The following is a 20,887-nucleotide window of genomic DNA, read 5'->3' on the forward strand; positions in this document are numbered from 1 at the left end:
GAGTCTATGATTCTATGATTCTATATTGAATTAACAGGGTGTCCGCTACATTAGTTTGCATCCCACTTATTTCTGTCCTCTGTGTTGTGCTAGAAAAGTTTTTACAGTTTCAGGGCGACATAGCATCAAGAGCTGGTCCAAGTGATAGCCTGCCTTCCTGAGTTACTCTTCACTTTACAGTTCTTTGACCAGTTTGCTGGGTATTCAGTCAAGGTCTTGTACCAGGCCACTGCAGTGCACAGTGTGGTTCAACAACAACCTCCTGTTCGTGGGGCGGGTTCTCCTTAAATACTGTGATGTGGATTAACCCGTCCTGCATGAAGTTTTAGCATTAAAAGAGATGGGACATTTTCTTTCTAAACAGGGAAGAATTCAGTTAACACAAACTCTAAGGAAAAAAATTTCCCAGCCACTGAAATGCAATTTAGTGTGAATATTTGAAATTGCAAAGAAACAAAAAGAGTGAGGTTTCCAAGTGAGAAACAAGGGTGTCTTATTGAAATGGGATGTAGAATTTGAGGAAAGGAAAAGATTTCTCAGTGCCATAACTATACTTGAAGAAATGGATGGGGCTGATACTGTATGTTCCAGTTAGGCTGCAAATGGTGTTAAATTCTACCTGAAGAAAATTCCTGAGGTAAAGGTAATTTCCCCACCCCTCCATTATTTTCTTGTATTTTATACATTTTCAGTATTCAGTCATTAGCTTAGTCTTTTTTTCCCCTTAATTTTCTTATGTTTATGTGATTATGACATTTTACCATTTCAAGGAATGGTTTGTTTATTAAATAGCTTATAATTTTAGTAACATTTTTCTTCCACTTCTAACATTGGTAGAAAAGTCTCTCTTACTATCCTCCGTCTTTTGGGGGGCTAATAACATAACTACCATGATTTGATCAAATGTGTTCTCCAAAACCATTTTGAATGTAAGTATCATTTTATAAAAGCTCATATCTCCTTTTACAGGACTGAAAAACTGATTTCAGATATGTATTTGCCATACATCCTCCCCCTCATAAAAGCCTTAATTAGCTCTCAAGTAGTATTTGTGTGTACTCTAACCTTCTACTTCATGTTTCTAAATAAGATGAGAATACTAGCTATTGGTCAAGTACATATTCCGGCTTCAGGCACAATAGCATTACAAATATATTGATAATAAATGCAGAGAAAAGCCAAATGAAATTCAGCCTGTTAGATGATGTGGTTGAGAATTCTGTCTCAAATCTACTTCATTTTAGATTTGGGGTTTCTGGTGGTGGGTGGTGAATATGAACTTTTCCAGCAGTTCTGCACTTCAGTTTTTGGTCAGCTGGTAGGTGTGCAGGAGAAAGCATCTCTACTTCCAGTAGGTGGAGCAGCACGAATATTGATCTGATTCTCATTCTGTTTCACTAAACAGAGAAACTAATAAAACTGCCATTTACAGCTGTTTCTTGTTTCTCTGTTGTTATACAGTTGAGCTACAGTTTTTCAGATAAAACTTTATGTAATACAAAAAGAAATCTAGATGTAATAGTCTGTAAAATTAACCCCATAAAATAAATATTACATGGGATATCTGTTTTGAAGAAAACCTCATCTCAGTAGTGTACTTTTCTCTGTAGGTGCGAGAGTTCGATGGACGCCACTTTATTCTGGAGAAGTCAATTACAGGAGATTTTGCTCTTGTGAAGGCATGGAAGGCTGATCGTGCAGGAAACATCATTTTCAGGTATGACTTATTTACCAGTGAGGAAGGATTCTTTAATGATTTAGATAATGAAAGAGAAAGGAGAATCCTGTCTCCTGTGTGATGGCAAAACCATGTTTTACTGATTTCACTTTCTTTCATATTGCTTTTCCCTACTATCAAATTATACTGTTATTAAAAAAGAAATAAATTGCTTTTTCTAATGACTTCTGAGAATTGAAACACAGCTGTGAAATAATGCATTGGTAGTTAAAAATGAGACACAGCAGACCCAAGTCATTATGATGACTGTGTAGAAAAGCAGTGACATACTGTTCATGTCAGTTTTCATGTTATTCTGTGTCCTTTACCTTGTACAAAAAGCTGACCCAAGAAATGCAGGTTCTTCTATGTCAGAAGAGAAAGGGCTGAGTCAGTCTCCAGTCTCCTGGTCAGTCAGCAATGGGAAAACTTGATTCTTTCCCCAGAAAAGTGTGTTTAAAGGCAGTTTGGTCTCAGTGGTGCAGGGAGAGATATCACTGAATTTGAACATCTTTTGTAGTGGAAAGTTTAATTGCTGTGCTATCAGTAACATCATACTGTGTTTGTGCTCTGGTTTGTCTTGAGCTGAAGCTGGTGGGGGGAGGGGTGGGGTTGCTTATATTTAACGTCTGGTTTTCAGTTATTTGCTTCATGACTATCAGATGAAAGTTAAGTGTTACTGTAATCAGCTGCAGTTTCTTACAAGAAGAGACTGAACGTTGCAATCTATAAGCATTAAAACAAACAAGGGGTTGAAAAAGCAACTAGAAAATACCCAGCTAAAATAATACACATGAAGTTATGGTTTTCTTTGTGTATATATACACATGTATTCACATAATATCTATATATCTTATAGATATAATAATAATATTAAATTAAAATACTTGAAAATTCAGAAAGAATTTTTTTATTTACTCAGCTGTTGGACATCCTGGCTTACACACTGGTAAGACAAGATGGTTTCTGATTGACGAATGAATTTAATAGCTTCTAAACTGCTTTCCTTAGTCTCTGGGACATGGAATACAGGAAACAGTTTTCCTTTTTGAGCTTGTCTTTGACCTTTAGCAGTGCTCTCTGTGCTTTTACCCCGTATCTATCTACTGATGCTAATTACCTCTGAAAAATTCTTTCATACTCCGCAGAAACAGACTGACTGCGTTATCCCTTTCCATGTCTCCCCTTCCTTTATGTCCTTACACCTGTTCCTCTTCGCCTGTCCCATTCAGAAGTCTTTGTATGTTTCCTACATTCACGCAATACAGTTGATACCAGATACTACTTCCATCTGGAGTGGACACCTAAAAAATTGCACTCCTTTGTTCAACTGTGACTTTATGGAAACATCATCATCCATGTAGAGTATCACTAGTTTAAAAGAATGTGCTCATAACAAGCAGTGACCTGTTGTGGTTTTGTGTGAATGAGACACAGATTACCTGATGGCCTAGAACAGAGAAATGTAGTGTCATCTCATAGCCTGCAGGAGGCAACAGAGGAGGGAATTGTAATAGATTCGAATATAACTGCAACATTTCTATGATCTACAGGATGAAGAGGAGAAAATATTTTTGATACACTAAGTATGTATTCACTGCCAGTGGGACTTGTCTGTGCTATTTTACTGTGTGAAATTCTGTTCTCTTTGCTGAGGTATGCCTAGATAGATGCAGGCTCTGCTTTAATTGGACTGCAGGCCAGCATGATTTTTTTTATTATTCTCACACATGATTATTCTCCCCATGTTTTCATGGGGATCTGGAATGGCACCAAAGCCTTAGAAGGCAGTGTTTTTAACAGGCTTTTCCTCCTTCTTTAATCTACCCTGATACTTGTTTCCTGTAGCTCTTTATGCATGCTGTGGCTGCTTTCTTTCTGGACATCTTTATGCTGAGCACTCTATTCTGCACCACAGCTTTTGTCTGTAAGACCCGTGTCTGACCCAGTAGGTAATAATTATTAGGTACCAGTGCACCATGACCAAGACAAATAGCCCAAGACTCCCTCTAACATGACTAAATAATCCCACCTTGTTCCTATTCTGACTGAAACAACGTGTATGTGGGCATTTCACTTCTACTTTAGAAGCAGAGGTGTGGTTTGGTGCCTATGAAGGAACACTCTTGACAAAGGAACAGTGACGTTGAAGGGATAGCCTGAGTCAGGGCAACTGCTGTCACAGTCACTTTAGTTCATCCTCTTGCACGTCAGGTTCACAGGATCACAGAATCACTGTGGTTGGAAAGGACCTTTAAAAGCATTGGGTCCAACCACTGTCTAACTCTACCAGGCCACTTCTCCATATCCCTGAGCACCTCATCTAGACAGCTTTTAAATACATCCAGGGATGGTGATTCAACCACTTCCCTGGGAAGCCTGTTCCAGTCCTTAAGTTGTTCTGCAGTATCTAAATTCAGCTCATATCTCTGCACAGTGAGGTACCTAGTGGATGTAGTGCCTTGGTTTAGTTTACTATGAACCAGCTTGCTATGTTTTGCCTGTGGGAGAAAAGCTCTTGTCATTCCTTTGGGTCATCTTAGGAATCTATCCCTGGAACAGTGGATTTTTTAGGCATTGCTGAGTCTAGATGTCCAGAAAGCTGTCTTAAAAAAGGCAGACTTGGATAGCTAGTTTCTAGATTTCATATTCCAAAAGCCACCGTGTTATTCTGTGTTGGAAAATAAGTATAGTGTTTCTGGCTTTAGTTCTTCTGGACAGTGTGTTCTTTAGAAAAAAGACCTTTGATCTTGTAAAAGACTGCTGCTTCTGAAACAACTTTACTAAACCAAGAACATTCTAAATTGCACAAACTTCTGTAAATAGGGTAAGAATCGAGGCTATTACCTCATCTTAGTTTGACATTGAAATGTTTTCTTGTAACATTTTTGCTTATGTTAAAATAATTTCGTATCAATTTATTTTCCTGGCAGACCAGCCACTATGATCTTGAGAAAGTCTTTGGATCACAAAATTAGTCTCTTGGGATGACAGACTGAATTCTTTTTTTCCAAGTCTGCCTTGCCCCATCTGTATACATTCCCTTGCTGTTTTAATTCAGCATTTGTAACTCTGTTTTTCACCCCATTTTCTACTCTACCTAGTTTTGGGTAGTTTTTCCACAAATCAGTACTAAAAATGTAATCATGCAAATAAGAGAAGACTATGTATTCAAGTTTTTTTTAATTTTTTTTTTTAATTTTTTTTTTTAATTGTCCTATTTTACATCCCTTTGTGTTTATGCAGCCCCAGAGTTGACCCATGGATGAAAGATCTTGGGCCTTCTGAGGCCTCTGCTAGAGGCTTCATAATTTCTGTGTTGCCAGTAAAACAATATTTCTGCAGGAGACATGTCTTTGTATATAACTGTGATTCAGGTCTCTGCACTAGAAATCCTATCAAACCTGGATGGTAATCTCAGGGTTTGGGCAGTTCAATTCCCTACCTCCCCCAAAACCACGAGGTGGCAGCAGTGCCCTAAAGTTCAGCGTGGCTGTTGCACTGGGCATGGTCCTCAGGCAGAAGGAGGAAGAAAGGGGGAGAAGGCATTTGGAAGTAAGATGGTCAGAAAAAAATGCTTATGTGGAAAGGGGACAGTGGGTAAAAGGAGATTTTGAGTTGTTTTGAAATCTGGTTACATGCATTTTGATGAAAAATTTTCCAGATTTCTACTTCTGAGAAGAAAAAAAATGCTGAGAAGCTATCAGTGGAACCCCACCAAAATATACATTATTTTTCTTAAGTATTGTGCCACACTGTTTTGTTAACTTTATGAAAAATACAGACAGAGACTGGCACAGGTCACTTGTTTTTTTCTTGTGCCTACTAGGATCTCAGTGCAGATCCCAGCATGGTTATACATATCATGTGTTATTTTATTCTCTAGAGGTTCTTTTTCCTGGTTACAGAAATACTGCGTGGGATTACTTAGGATGAATGCCAGAGTCTTGCAGTGAGTTCCAAAACTGGCACAGCTTTTTTAATCAAGAGAATTGGATTAAATTTACTATTGTGCAAAGTGCTATCTCAAGTCCTAGACTGAATTATGAAGCCATATGTGGGACTGGAGAAGTTGTTAGGCCCTTTGCTGGCCCGCCTGTGGTGATTAATTTTATTGTTTGTGCAGTGAAATAATGGGAAGGGTACATTGTACAAAGCCCAGCTTGCTGCTGCTCTTGGTTCTAATAAATAAAAATATCAGTAGCATACCCAATTTCAATTAAACAATGTGCTGATTAAAAGTTAAAAGAACCGTAATAAATATTTTCTAATGTAGCAACATGTAATTTAATTTTATATGCATCTTACACAATTTCATAGTATTTTTTCCTCTGTCCTGTTTTTTATTAGTCCTCTAGATATTTGCTGAAAAGATTTTTATGTTTTTATTACAGAGATACTTATAGTGGCTCATCTCTGGAAAGTCTTTCTTCAGACTGTTACAGCTCTTTATATTTATTAATTTTCTTTACTTTTTCAGAAAAACTGCAAGAAACTTCAATCAACCTATGTGCAAAGCTGCCAAGACAACTGTGGTAGAGGTAGGGAATCAAAACATGAAAACTACAGCACTATAGTCAACAAACTCCTTTGGTTTGCATGACATTCTGAGGACAGAGTTCTGCTTTTCTTGGCTCCTTGGGGGATTTCATGCTGGGGACAGTGGTCTGACCCGTCTCCCAACACTGTGCTCTGTTTTAGTGATTACTTCACGATGATTCCTCAGGCCGTGAGGTCCTGACCAGGATTTTGTGTTTGCTATGATCAGCCTTTAAAAGGGAAATGCGAAACAGCCTTCGAATTCGTTAAGTTAAATAAAATAATAGGTGAATGAAAGAAGAAGCAGTAGACTTAGGCTGTGCTTGGGAAGATGTATGTTAGACTGTATGTGAAACTTCCTGATATTAAGGAAAAGTGCGTAACAACACAGAATGGGCAAATCATGGAGCTGTCACAATGGTATTCTCTAAAATTTAATAGATTGCATAGGTATCAGTCCAGAATGACATGCAGACATATAATAATGATTTGATAAAGAGGATGGACTAGATGATCTAGAAATTTCTTTGAGCCTTTTGTCCTTTTTCTTTTTTGTCTAAAACAATAATGTTTAGAAACAGAGCATTCTACACTGGGAGTATATTGGTGACTGGAGAGTTTCTAAGGCATAGCAAAATCTGAAGGATAGACTGCTCTTTTAGCTTTTTCGTCTCTCTCTCTCTAAGTTTTTTTGTATGCCTAATAAAATCTAGATATGGTTTGACAGTGAGATCAAGACACACTTGTCTAGACTGTTTCTAGTAAATTCTAGATGGAGAAGGCTTGTGTTTCTTCAGGGTTTTTCTTTGTTTTTTTAGTTTGAGTGTCAGGTTTTGGTTTGGGGGTGGCACTGATAAAATCTTATCTGGAAAATATATTTATTATGTAGACAGCTTTGAATAATACATTTGGGTATTTGAGTTATTTCTTTGTGTTTTACAGAACTATGGCAGAAAATACTGTAGAATTTATCAGATAACTTATGGTGACGATTCAGCAACAGTATGTGAGTTTTCACAACTGGTTTTCAGGAAAGGTTTAAAATACTTTTTCATTCAAAGATGCAATAAAAAATCTTTCAGCCCTTCATACTTTGTACAGTTTGGCATTCAGAGTATTTAAGTAGATTGAAGCCTTCCACTTACATTCCATCTCATTTTCTCTTTCTGCTCTTCAATCCACGTGTGATAGGGTAGAATTTCCTTGTCAGTGAGCAGCAATTGTGACATCCTTCTTCCTGTAATCCCACTTAACAGTCTTTAGTAGATCTACTGTGAAATGTGTCCACCATGATTCTTGTTGCATTTTCAATGCCATTTAAAAACCGACAAGCTTTTAGCAAGATGGCACATTAATATTACTTCAAAACTCCATTTTTTTTATGGACAAATTAAAGGTTGAAGAGGCATAAGCAGAGATTTAGAATATGTAGATGTTTTGAGCCAAATGCAGTGGCTCATTGGCTTAACTTTTAAGTGTCTTTCTTCCAAAGTGGAATTCAGAGTTTTGTGTTTGGATTTAAGAGTTCAAACGCAGGGTATTGGAAAGAGGTATCTCAGTATCTCACCAAATATATGCTAAGTACTGAGCATTGTCAGCCTGCAGCTGTCTGGAGCTAGTTATGAGGGAACTGAGACAACTGGGAAGAGTTTTGCCTGAGTCCTTAGTTAACATTGTTCAAGACTGAAGACTCAATCCCACTTACAGGGGGAAGAAGGAAGTCTGTGTAGGGTAGTGATTTGGATATTCTCTTGGCAGTAGGAATTTCTGAATTCTGGTACTGTTCTCAGATCTGTTTGTTTTTCACCCCTTGACCATTTAACTTAATTTAAGCAGATAGTCCTAGAAGTAGAGATTTGAAGCCATTCCTGCTCCTTTTCATCAAGCTAGTTACTGGTCATACTTGTCTTCAGAGTCGTGCAGTGATTAATTGGATTTTGCAGGATTGTCATTTCTCAGTCTGGTGCTCTCATCCTGATTTCAGTGTAGAGCTTTGTACCTGTTATGCAACTAGACTTATGCTGCCAACATCTGCTTGACTAGCATGAAGTATCAAGCTGAGGCAGGTAACTAGCAAAAATTAAAGACATCTATCTGTGTGTTTCTGATCTTTGAGGTGCTGAAATCTTTGCTTTAAAATGAGTGCTATAAATACACAGAAAAAGAGAGTTGTTGTTCCTTGTAGCTACTCTGATGGGTTATTTATTACCGTTTTCTCCTTGTTCATATACATCTAGTTTTATTTGGTCCCTCAGAAGTAATCTCTTTCTCAGGAACAGAACTTCATTTGTTAAACTTTGTATTAGAAGGATGGATGCTAGGCCACTGACTTATGTCACTATTAAGCTTAGTAAGTACATTCAATCAGTATAACCTGAATTTTGGAGGAAGATGGGTTTAATCAGAAAGTTATCGTGCCTCGATGCAAACAAAACAAGAGATGGAAAACCCTTCCTTCTGTTTGTGCTTGTTCTAGTGGTTAATCAGCCTCACTGATATAAATGTCTTTTTACTGTAATTAGTTTTGCTTTAGGTTCTATCCAGTGCTTTTACTCTCTTCTGCTAGATTAAAAACCTTTCTGAAGCTGGTGTTTTCTTGCTACTGAGTGACTTATGAGTGCTGTTGATATGATGAACAGATTGAGATCTCAATGATTTGAACTATAAAACATTTTCTTCAGCTTTCCTATTCTTTTTATGTCCATCTCCTTTTTCCTTTTTTTTTTTTTTTTCATCTGAAACTTTACGAATGTGACCAACTGGAGTATCTTCAGCATTCTAACACTGCTGCCACCGATGTCACCTGAAAAACAAAGCGACTCTGGTCCTGCTGCTTTATTTTTATTTGATACCTGTATTCTTTGCTGATCATTATACAGGGGGTCCTACAGTGTTAGTTGCTTACACATTGCTAATCCATTTCTGGCAGGCTTCAGGAAAAGTGGCATCAGTGTTGGCCAAAATGCGTGCTTGTAAGCGTAGCAAGTATTTCTTGATCAGATGTCTAACTCTGCATTCTGTTGCAAATTGTTATGTTTAAATAAACTCAGTTTACCTGTTGTATGTGATACTGCCACGTGCTTCTTGGGATTTATTAATCCATCAGTCTTTTCCTAGTTTTTTTTTAGTTTCTGATCGTTGATAAAAATGTGGAATTGCACTTAAGCATGTTAAGATCCATAACAAGGGAAATATAAATTACTGGAAATCCAGTCTCAAGGTGTCTGTGGTATCTGTGAATTCAGCCAATGTAACAGGAACTCATCAGTTACAGGTTATATAATATGAGCCACCACCACCAGCCCTTGTAAAGGTCCAGAGAAGGGCTTGGCATGTGAAGAAATTTGAGGGCTGATGTGGTCTTACATAAGTGGCAACAATTCCAACACTCTGCCGAATGAAGGACAAATCTGCTGAATTCAGCAGGTGGCACTCACTGCTGTCAGGCCCCTTGACAGACAGCTGAATTGTGTGATGGGAAATGTGGAGCATTTCAGAGTCACAGGAACTGTTCCTGGGCATGTTCCTAGACTGCTAGGGCAAGGGCTATTACAGTAGGACCTTCCTAAGATGTGCATCTTCCCATAGAGACTTGTGAGCAGAGCCCCACCAGAAGAGACAGCTTTTGATGATGACAGCTCTTTTTTGGAGAGAATTGAGACAACCCAAAGCCTCAGGAAAAAAAAAAGTGTGACCTTGCCAGGTGTGGGTGTCATTTCAGCATGGGAGAGATGAAGAGTGATATAGGCTTGAGCTCTTGCTCTCTGCCAGGGAGTACACAAACATCCATAACAACCCCGAATGGCCCTAAGCTATGGTCTTTTTTCTTGCCATTGTTATTCTCTGCTGTGAGACCTACTGAGTATTTGTGCTTGGTGAAGTGGCTTGAGATCTTATCCTCTACCATGATGTAAGTGTCTGATAGTGGGGGTTGAATTAGAAAACCTTTAGAAGTCCCTTCCAACCCAAAACATTTTGTGTGGTCATAGTCAGTGTTTAGAAATACTTATTGACTGGCTGTTGGAATATCAAGTTTGAATAGTTTTCTTATTCAGATTGCAGAGGATGGCTAAACATATCTCACTGTGTAAGCAGTGTTTCCACCTCAAATAATATCAGGGGAGGAAAAAATGAGAGTGTGCTTTCTCGTAAAAATGCATTAAATAAAAATCATTAAACCCTGCGTTTTATCTCGGGTTGCCTGGTAACAACACAGGGACGTCAGTGAGCGCCATTATCTCAGGTACAATGAACTGCACTGCACTGAGGGACAGAAGCAGGCTGAAATAAGCTATTTGTATCCTATTATCTGTGCTAAATCATGCCATTGTGTTTTGTTGAGGAAACTGGAAAATGAACCTTTTTTTTTGATGTCTATTCCACCAAGTGCTTCGACAACAGCAAAACTTTGCTTAGATGCATAGCTCTGTTCTGAGGAATTCTTCAGTGTTTTTGCAGTGACAGTTTACTCTTGAAAGCCTCTAAGCAGTATTTTAAAGTGGAAAAATAATCTGAAAGAATCTTTTTTCTTTACCTGTGTGTCCCAGACATGCAAGTCAAAACCGAACCCGATATAGGAAGGGGCTCTGGTTTTGGGCACAGGTTTTGCACTAGAATGCGTTTCTGGGAAAGCACAGGTCAGGATTTGAGCCAAAAAGGTTACAGAATTGGGGTCCTTCTGTTCAGATGCTGTAAGCAGTGAGCTGCTGTGTTGCTGTAGTGTTGCTTTTTTGATATTGTGCAATTGCTCAGTGATGACTCGGTCTGTGCTCGGGATGGTTGCTGACTAGGTGTCCCAGGGTTCTGCAGTGGGCAGTGTTTGTTTTAGAAATCCGTCTGGCACAGAACGAACACGGAGTTGCTTAGTCCTGCCACCTTACTAGCAGCTTTTGGCATAAGTGATGGTAGAATTCTACAGGCAAAATATATTATACATAAAAATATGTATTAGTAGTTTAAGTATGGTAGTCTTTGCATCTTAAATATCTAGGTGGTTAATCATGGCTTTTAACTGCATGATTAAATTTACGTGCCTAGATTTTTACTAAATCCTTAGTCAAGAGATGCTTGTGAATGTGAATTAGATGAAAGATTTGAGTGAACACTTGTGAGAGAGTAACTGTGGAATGCAAGCCTATGGTACTTAACATTGAAGCAAAAATGGCAAAACACCAGCAATGCTTCTTAGGAAAACTGATTTCATAGGCTGAAAGACACAGTAGAGGAAGGCTTCTGGGAGGTGTAGGTAAGAAGAAATGAAGTCAGGGAAAGGCAGTATTAAGAGTTGGAGAGAAAACTTTTCCAGCATGGAGAAAACACTGGAAAGAGCAGTAGGACTTTGACCTTGATCACAATTATTGCAATCTCAAACAGAAGAAAAAAAAAAAAAGACAGAAAGTGAGACGAAGAAACAGGAAAGCTTAAGCACGTAGGAGGAGCAAACTCAGAGATCTCCGGCCCAGTACAAAATAAAGAAGATTTGTAAGTAGCAAGACGTTTTTAAGAATGTATATATAGTGGGCTGGGAGGCCAAGGATGATGATACTCTGTTGCTCCATATATAGAGTAAAATTACCAATGAAGAATACAAAGAAAGACAAAGTGTTCAGTGCTTCAGTATTCAACAACGTTAAAAAACACTTTGGTGGCTATTACGGCCAGTCATAGAAGGTTAAAGAACAAATCAGAGAAGGACTGGAATTGAAATCCAGGGACTGCTAGTACTGATTTGGAAACAGCTCCTAGAAACATTTGATGCCATTGCCACATTCATTTTAGTTTGCCAAAAAGAAGCTCGCCCCCAGACTTGAATGCTTTTTTTTTTTTTTTTATTTCATTTCATTTCACTGTATTTGATTCCTTGCTTTTTAGTGTGCATGTGTTTATTAAAACGCAGAACAGAAGACCAAAACATTTTCATAGCTGTTGTTCAGACCTTCTTATGACGATTTGTGAAGTGCTGAAATAGGCTGGGTTAGAAGGGAGTTCATAAGGTAGTTCTTTTTACATTTAGTTAACATGCTTCAGATTTTCAGGGGAATAAATTTCTTCAATAGTTTGAATTTGTTTGTTTTGTATTTTTTTTTCCTAGGGTTGCTTTTCTTTTATTTATAACCTCTAATTATGTGGGTTATGTTTGGCACTTCATTGCTGGAGCAGTGAGTGTTAAGTGGTTAAAATCCATAGCAAATCAAACTGTTGCTGCCTGCTGTTCAGATAGTTTTACCTACACACAACATTATTGTGGAAGATTTGAATTTCTTTTTCTTTCTTATTTCCTTTATACTTTATTCCTTCCTAAATTGTTACTTTCTTGAATGAATATCATGAGCTTTCTCAGTATTCAGCTTCAGAAGTTCAATGCAGATGAGAATATAAGGTTTAATGGAAAGAAACCTTTATCCTTGTCACATATGTTAAGAGGAAATACAACACTCAAAAAGAACAAGCTGAAGCAAGTCCATGGTTAATCAGTGCTGGAGAACCTGATGGGAAGCCTGTTTACTCTTAAAGCTAAATTTAGGGTGTTTTTAATAACGTTTTGTAGAAAGCCTGATATACTGTGCATTTGAAGTGTATTTCATTAACATTACTAATGTCCTGTATCAGGAAACTTTGAAAAGTAATAGGATTTAAAGTACTCTTTATTTTAACTTCTTTTTGTATGTACTAATGTACAGTAAATTAACAGTAATTCTTATGCCCTGTTTTGCGTAAGATGCGTTAATCAATCAATAATTTATCAGTCTGCATTTTAAAGCACACATGATTATATCACTGAAAGATGGTGCTGAGAGAGGGTCAGGCATGATTCAAGGAATTTTAATGCATATATACTTTTATTTATGTGTCTTAAAGCAATAACCTGTTTTCTGTTAATATCTCTGATGGAGATTTCTAGCACAAAGTGAGAAAGGTTTGACATGCAAACTCAGAATCTTATAAAAAGTTCACAATGTGAATAATTGCCTACTGTCATGAAACAAATGCATTTTTTCAGGTGGTCAGAACATTAAGATTTGAAAAAATGGTAGACTTGGCAGCTATTGTTGCAGTAAAAATTTAGGAATAATCATTTGAATCAGTAGCTCAGATTTTAATTTTCTCTTGCAGTGTCCTTCCCTGCAAATGCTATAGAATATAATTAATTGGTGAGAAAGTAGGATTTTAAGAGAAGTAAAGGATTGAGATACCAAGACTATCTTGACTTCAGATCATGCTGATCTTTGGTTTTGCAGATGAGTGCGTTTGAATTCTGGTCAAGACTTTTTTTTTGCCACAAAATGAGTAAAATACGCCTTATGCAGGTGAAAGCAGCAGTTTGTGACCCCCCCTTACTAAGCTCCTTCTCAGAGAGGTACTTAGGTGCAGCTAAATCCAACCTTAAACCTGTCCAGCAGTTTGTGACTAAGGATGTCAGGGGAGCTGGGGATATTAGAGGTAAGGGGAAATCCTCCAATTCAATCATGAGGCTAGGAATAGACCCCCTTTTCCTCTGAACCCCTTTGGAGAATACAGTAAGATCTATCCCTAGTCCCAGACCTGGTCAGTGTTTTATATCTAACTATTTGGGGTTTATTGGCTTTTCAGTGTAGTGCTTAGTGTAAGTTTGTGCTCTGAAGATTGGTGGTGACAGCAATTAGAGTACATTAGCACTAATGTGGTAAAAGTACTTATCTCATAGACTAACAATATTTAACTTATAAACTACAAAATAATTTACGGACTATGACTACTTAATCAATTGAAATCAACTATCCGTTATAGTAAGTATAATGGTTCACATAAAATTTAACAAGAGTTGCTTAAGCAAACCCACACACACACACATAAAACCATGTATAGCTGTAAAGGTTAACCTATAGTCAAGATACTGCCAGTGTGCAGATTATCCTGAATGTGGGTGTTGTGGGATCCTCAAGGCTTTTGCCCAGGTCCTGAGGGTTGTGAATACTCAATCTCCCTTCGCTGGCTCATTACAGGCGGGCGGTTGCCGCCTTCGTCGGGCAGGGAGGTGTCCAGCTGCCCTTCGTCAGAGTCTGGGCCTGAGGTGTCCCAGCTCACAGGGAGGTGCCAGGACTCAGCCCGCTGGGATCCCAGAGAGCTCCCGTGGGCCTCATCTTCGGATCTGCATTTATACAGTCATAGGATGATAGGCTTTGGTCAGTACTTGCTGGTGCTGACTAGCTTGCCAGGCTAGTTTGGCTGTTTCCACTGGGCTGAGGTTTGTCTGGTCTCCTTTCCAGAACATAAAGAAATAATGGACGCACCTGGGGATGCCCAGCTGATCCATTTTGCTGTCATTTGGGGGGAGATGGGGTAATTGTATTGGTTGCATGTGGGTGCACAGGATCAAAATGCTTTGACTGCCAGTGTTTACCCAGCTGTTGGGTTCAGGATACCCAGATTTGCCAAGCTGTTCAGCCCATTTTCTTTGCAAAACAGGTTAACAATGGTATGGGTTTTGCAACTGGCCTGAAGCTTAGCTTTGTGGCAAAGTGGCTCAGGGTGGGGAGCTTTGTACCACCACATTTGGGCTGGAGAAGATGGTGAAAGAATGGATGAGGACCACAGAGTAATTTTCTATTTCTGTCTCCCAAACAGTTGTCTGTTTTCTTTAAAAGTTGCCTGGTCTTCCTCTACTACCCCCCAAAACTGCCCTTATGAAGTCCAGTTTAAGTTCCTTAGTTTGCTACTTGTGATTAGGCTGGAGAAAGTGACAGCGAAACAAATCTTTAACGTCATGTTTATACTGATGGTTTGATTTTTTTGTTTGTTTTAATTATAGAAAACCAGGAACATTTCTCTTGTTCGTAAACCTTTGGAATAAGTGAAATGTATTATATTGGTTTTTTTTCCATGTTGAAAGAAGCAGGGGACAGCAAAGAGGAGAACTGGGATATATTCCTGCTCCAAACGGGGGAGGTATGTAGTCAAGTGGTTGTGTAAGCAGTGCACAGAGGAGTGCTTGTGCCCCCTTGATGCTCAAAGTAATTAATTTCTCAAACAACGAGCATCAAGAGCTGCAAGTGAAGGAACAAATTAATCTAGCAATTAGTTTAAGTAAACTAAACTTGTCAAGAAAAGTACTTTCAGGTACCATTTTTTTCCCACAGTGCCTTCAAAATAGACACCTGCATCTTTTTGCCAAAGTATTTGCCTGTTAGAATTCCAAGCTGATGGAAGTTACACTGGTGTCTCACGTTTCTCCCTGTTTCTTTTAAGGGAATTAGGCAAGTTCTTATCACCTCTGTTTCTGTTACTTTGCACTGTTGGGTTGAGGTTTGTTTTGTTTTAACGGGCTATTTTGAAAAGTCTTGTTGCTTTAATAAAATATTGGGATGAGGTGGGATGAGAGATAGGTTTCCTAGCTTGGACAGCAGCCCATTCTTGGTGCTGTGGTATTTGGTCACCTCCTGTAAGGCATTTAGGAGGGGCTGTGTGCTTTATGTATGCCTTTGCCACCAGCAATTAAAAAAAGACTCCTGTCCCACCATGTACACTGAAGTGTGAAAATCTCTTGATTTTCCTTAATTATGCAGGCAGTCAGTTTCTCCTGGTGTTCATGCATTGAAAAAAAAAATATTTTTACATGTTTTTAGTGTTAATTTTTATAAGTATGGTGGTGGATGTGTTTCATTCATTCAAAATTAGAACTAATTTGGGATTATAAGAAATTCAAGATTAAAGAGACTAAACTGAGCCATCATACAAGTAGAAATGAGTTGCTATTTACAGTGGAATTGGACCGATTCAGTCAAGGTTGAACACATGCTATCCAAATGTATCCAATTTCAACATATGCAAAGAGGCTTATGGGAAAGGGGAGAACTGGAAGAGTTACATAAAATTTCCCACCCAACCACCCACTTTGAGACATTGTCTAGACTTTCAGACACAAGTGGAACAAAAATTTCTAAAGGAATGTGAAAGTTTGAAGGTAATGTGGAATTTTTCTTTCAAGAATTCAGAAGAATCAGAGGCAGCAAAGAATTTTAGTGTACTTCTATTTTGATGGTGCTGGTGAGGGAAGGGTTAAAAAACCAAACAGTTTATAAAAATATCAGTTTAAATAAGTTGCGTAAGAGTTCTATTAGGAATTTCAAGTCAATTGATATTTGCTTCATGTGCTTTAGTATTTATTCCACTTGATTAATAAGTACAGAGACAGAATAGAAAACTCAGTATGATAAGGAGATTGGAGGTCATACTTTTTATGACTTTGAATATCAGATGTGCTAAAGACAATTTTTTAACATTGCTAGAGGGAAAGAAATTAGAATTTCTCATTTGGCTGGGATAAACAAAAACTTCTATTTTTATGATGCAAAGGACTGATTTAACATTTTTCTGTCAGCTTCAGCATCTAATAATATTTTTGGTTCTTGGGAAGCACATTATTCTTTTTTTTTATTTCCATGAATGTCTAGTGCTCTGCTTTCCAGGCAGCTTTCAGGAAGGATAATGATTAAGTGTAAGATTTTTCTTAAAATTTGTTACTTACAGTCTCCTGATAACCACATTCCTGTGATTTCTGATTAATCTGTTGAAAGTGTGTATAAGCTTCATGATATACTGCCATGAGTTGTTCTCTTTCTTCCAATCCTTCCTTGGAAAATATTCCTGACTACCTTCTTCCTTAACACTGCACTTAACACTTTATTCATTGTTATTAAAATTTTATTAATCTTGAATGTTTGGGCGTTTGGGGATATCTGCTGTGATTTTGAAGGTGAAAAGGACCACACTGATCCCTTGTTGAGAGAGAAAGTGTTTTTTGAAAAGTAGTTTTCAGAAGTCTTTGTAAACTGTAAACTTGGTGAACTTTAGTACCACTGTCTATATAATAAATGTCTGAAATAAAGAGAATAACTAATGCATGTGTGCACATAAAGTGCCATTTTGAGGTGATGTGGGTTTTTTTGTTGCCTTCATTGAAATACCTATGGGGCTTCTTTCTCTTACTGGAGAAAAGCAGCAATGTTACCTGTTAAGAAATAGCCACTGGTACCTCCTTCTACCCTGGTTGCCTTCCTCTGTGTCTCTGGCTTAGCATGGTCTGGTCTGATCCTTAGGGAGAGATATTCCCTGAATCTAAGGGTGGTTCAGTTGGACTTGTATAGCCTGGAAAATACAAATAATTTCTCCTTGAATGGTACAATTAAATCTGTGAATATTTTTATTTTTTCTTTTCTACCTCCCCCTTCAATACTTAAATTGCTCTTAGTTAATATTTGAAAGTAAAGCTTCAATTTATCTCCTGACCTTTAAGTTACATTTATTTGAATGCGTAGGAGATGAGATCTCTTTCAGTCTCTTTTCATTTGTCATTTCTCTGATACGAGTAAGAAGATAAATTTTTTTTTTTTTTTTTTAGATTTTGATTCTTCTATGTGAATAACTTTAATAAAAAATGTCAGTTACATATTTTTACCTTCTAATCCACTCAAAGGCTTTCAACCTAATATAGTTTGAAAATAAGCAGTCAAGTACAGGAATAATGTATTTAAAGCAATGTACATTTTGGCTGCAAAATTGTTAAATTATATAATTCCAGTAGAGTTAACATTATTAGCAGCAATTCTGTTCTGAGTGGAAGGACTTGGGATGTAGTCAGTTACCTTATTCATCAGAGGCACCCAGTACAGTTTTTGGCAAGTTTTTTTCCTATTATCTAGCCCTTTAAAAAATTAAGCCTATTGTAAGGTGAATTTTTAATTTATTTTATTTTCTTCTGGCTCTTTCCTCATTATTTTAATTATTTGATTGAAAAATAATTACATAATGTAATCTGAAAAAATGTTTCCAAAGTTGCCTTTTACAGATCTGAGAAGGCAGTTGTATATGTCCTTCATATGGATGGTTACATTCAGTTTTCTATTAAGAACTTCGGTACTGAGTACAAACCGAGCACTTTATAATTAAAAGGTAGGAACATAATTATGTTCCTGTTGTCAGTACTGTCATCCAGTTGAGTATAGTAAAAATAAGCACTGAACATTATGAAATTATCCCATTTAGTGTGCCTGCTGCAACAGGCTGGGTTGGTTGGTAATACTGGGACTAGTAGGTTGTCTCATACATTTAGTTCAAGTAATTTTACAGTAGAAAAACAGTGTAAAATCCAAATGAATTAATTTATAGAATCAGGAAAACAGTTGTTATTTATCACTTTTGCTTTTTGATTCAGACAGAACTATATAGACCTACCTCTGCAAATCATCAATCAATTCCATCAGTTTAATGAAGTAACTTTAGTAATGAATTATGGCTAGTATACTTTGCTTTTTTCTTCATTATCTAAGAACATCTTGAGGAACATTTCATTACATCTTGAGGAACTACTACAATATGAAGAACATGTTGAGGAAAAACATGCAGGTTTCAGTTTATACTTACAGAATACTTTTTTAAAGTACATATTTACTGACACAGTTGATAGCAGGCATTTATTGTTGAAGTAGCTACTCTTACATAAAATCACCTTTATTGTGATTTAAGTGTGTCTGCCTAAGTGAGCTTTTATTTTGGGTAGAACTGCCTGGTTATAAGGAAAAAAAAATAGGTGAAAATACATTATTTTGAGGATGTTATTTTCTTAGGAATATTCCTTGGAAAAATTTCATTATCTTCTGACATCAAACATGTTCTTGAAACTTAAGGATATTATATATCCTGGCTGTGCTAAAATGTGAGTAGGTTAAAAATTTCTGGGCAAGTGTAGTTCTATGTATATGGTGGAACTTTTTCAGAGGCAGGTAGTCAGATTTTCATATTTGTTCATGCATGTGCACAGCTTTACGTATAGATAGCTTTTGCAGGTAGTCACGTGTGCTTCCTCCTCTCTTTGTGGTGGTGACCTCAGAACTGCTACGCAGGAGTACCCAGAGCAGGAAATTTAGTGCAGTCTGTTCTTCGCTGTCAGCAGCAGGGTGTGGAGGAGGAGGTTAAGTGCCTGGAAGGGACAGGGGTGTTGGAGGAAATGGACAGCAGGTGCAGAGAAGTGTGAGAGAAGAGATTAAGCCTGAGGCACCTAGAAGTGGAGGTAACTGAGGAGACTTAGAACAGAGAAATAAAGGTGAAATCCATATAATCTAGCAGGGTCTCCTAATTTATGTGGATCTGTAGCCACATGATGAAAATCATGGAGACAAATGTAGGAGATTTATGTCAGCTTTGCTTCCCTAATGATCAGCTATGGCATACTGGTAACACACCTCACAAAAGATAACAGTCTACTAGAAACCAGGAAAAAATCTAAAGGTACATAGGATCTTCATTTATATGGAACAGGCAAATAAAGAAGAGCTGTGTGCTTTTCCTGTCTCACGAAGAGAAGGAAGCACACAATGAAAATACAGGAGATAATGAGAAATATTTTTCATATAGTTAAATTGTAGAAATGCAATTATAGAATCTTTTGGGTTCTGAGAAAACTATTATGCAAGTTCATGGTTTCATCAGAAGCTATGGAACAAGGTGGTCTATGTCTGACTTCTGACAGGTGTCCTTAAACTTCACATTGCTAGAAGCTAGGAGAATATGACCAGAAGCTTCCTACTGTTTTCTATGCTCCTGTTCTTTGCCAAGAAGAAGGGTTACTGGACTAAATAGACTTTCATTGTGACCCAGACCAGTCTCATTAGGCTAAATCTTCTCTAATAAATCTGAACTCTACGTATTTTTACTGTTCCCTGCCCCTCAGTATGCTTATGAAGGCCTTTATTCCAAGCCTGATGCGAGCACAGTATCGTGATTATTGACCAAAATGTGCCTTTATCAGACTACTTGGCAGTTGCTTGCTTTTTAAAATTGTAAGTCTCTTCTCCAGGATAGCTTATTGAACGACTGTTGTTTCATTACCATTAGAGTTTGTCAGGAGTATAAACTTCATGGTCTTGGAGTCAGAAAAGGATAGAAGTGAACTTGGAAGATCCTTTTTCAACTTCCTGCATGCAGGCAGAACAAAGTAAACACTAACCTCCTTTGCTCTCTCCTGTAGTAAGTTTGTATAGTGTGTTCTTAATTTCCAGTGACCTGTTTTCATTGTGTACTCTGCTCTTCCACAGTGTTAAAGCTTTTTGTGAAATTCAGTCTAAACAATTAAAATTAAGAGAAGGTAATTTTGCAGTGACATCCTGATTTTCCAGTATTGAACTGAAGAAGTGTTCTAGTGAGTTTATCTTGATCATATAAGGGGCTAAATTTGATTAATTCCTCTGTTTGTTTGGACATTTGACCAGGTCTAATGTTCTATTCTATTTATGTTCTGCTAGGTATTTTTATTATTTCATTTTGAAGAACTGAAGTGTGGTAGGGTAATTAAGACTGTGATAGAAAGATTCAATAAAGCCAGTGTAAAAATAAGCTACTTAAAAATGCATGGGCTTTGTTAAGTGCTTTTGCTCCCCCAGTCTCTTTCTCTCTCTCTCTCTCTCAGCCTTCCACCCATGCACATTTTCAATTTTTTTCCCATAATAAGGAATTATATTGTAATTTCTGGTTATACTTTAGTTTTATGAAAACTGAGATTTAAAACTAAAACAGCTGAAAACATTTCATGTGTCATAAATGCTAATTAGGGTGAAGAAATAGGTTAAAAGGCACATACTCAAAGGAAAGGTCTTTTTA

The 20,887-nt window shown here is 37.5% G+C and overlaps 1 protein-coding gene across 1 annotated transcript in view; it reads left to right on the forward strand.

Annotated features, from left to right (window-relative positions):
- Positions 1 to 1,610: 1,610 nt before the first annotated feature.
- The window catches only part of OXCT1 (3-oxoacid CoA transferase 1), a gene marked incomplete at its 5' end in the record, with an annotated part of 57,723 nt that continues 38,446 nt past the window's right edge, over positions 1,611 to 20,887 (forward strand). Inside the window, 2 exons of the mRNA XM_008941368.1 lie at positions 1,611 to 1,717; positions 6,198 to 6,258. Coding sequence (XP_008939616.1) covers positions 1,611 to 1,717; positions 6,198 to 6,258 — 168 coding nt within the window. The remainder of the gene's footprint in view (positions 1,718 to 6,197; positions 6,259 to 20,887) is intronic.

The sequence above is a fragment of the Merops nubicus genome, unplaced genomic scaffold (genome assembly GCF_000691845.1).
Source record: "Merops nubicus isolate BGI_N331 unplaced genomic scaffold, ASM69184v1 scaffold11600, whole genome shotgun sequence".
NCBI classification, from domain to species: Eukaryota; Metazoa; Chordata; class Aves; order Coraciiformes; family Meropidae; genus Merops; species Merops nubicus.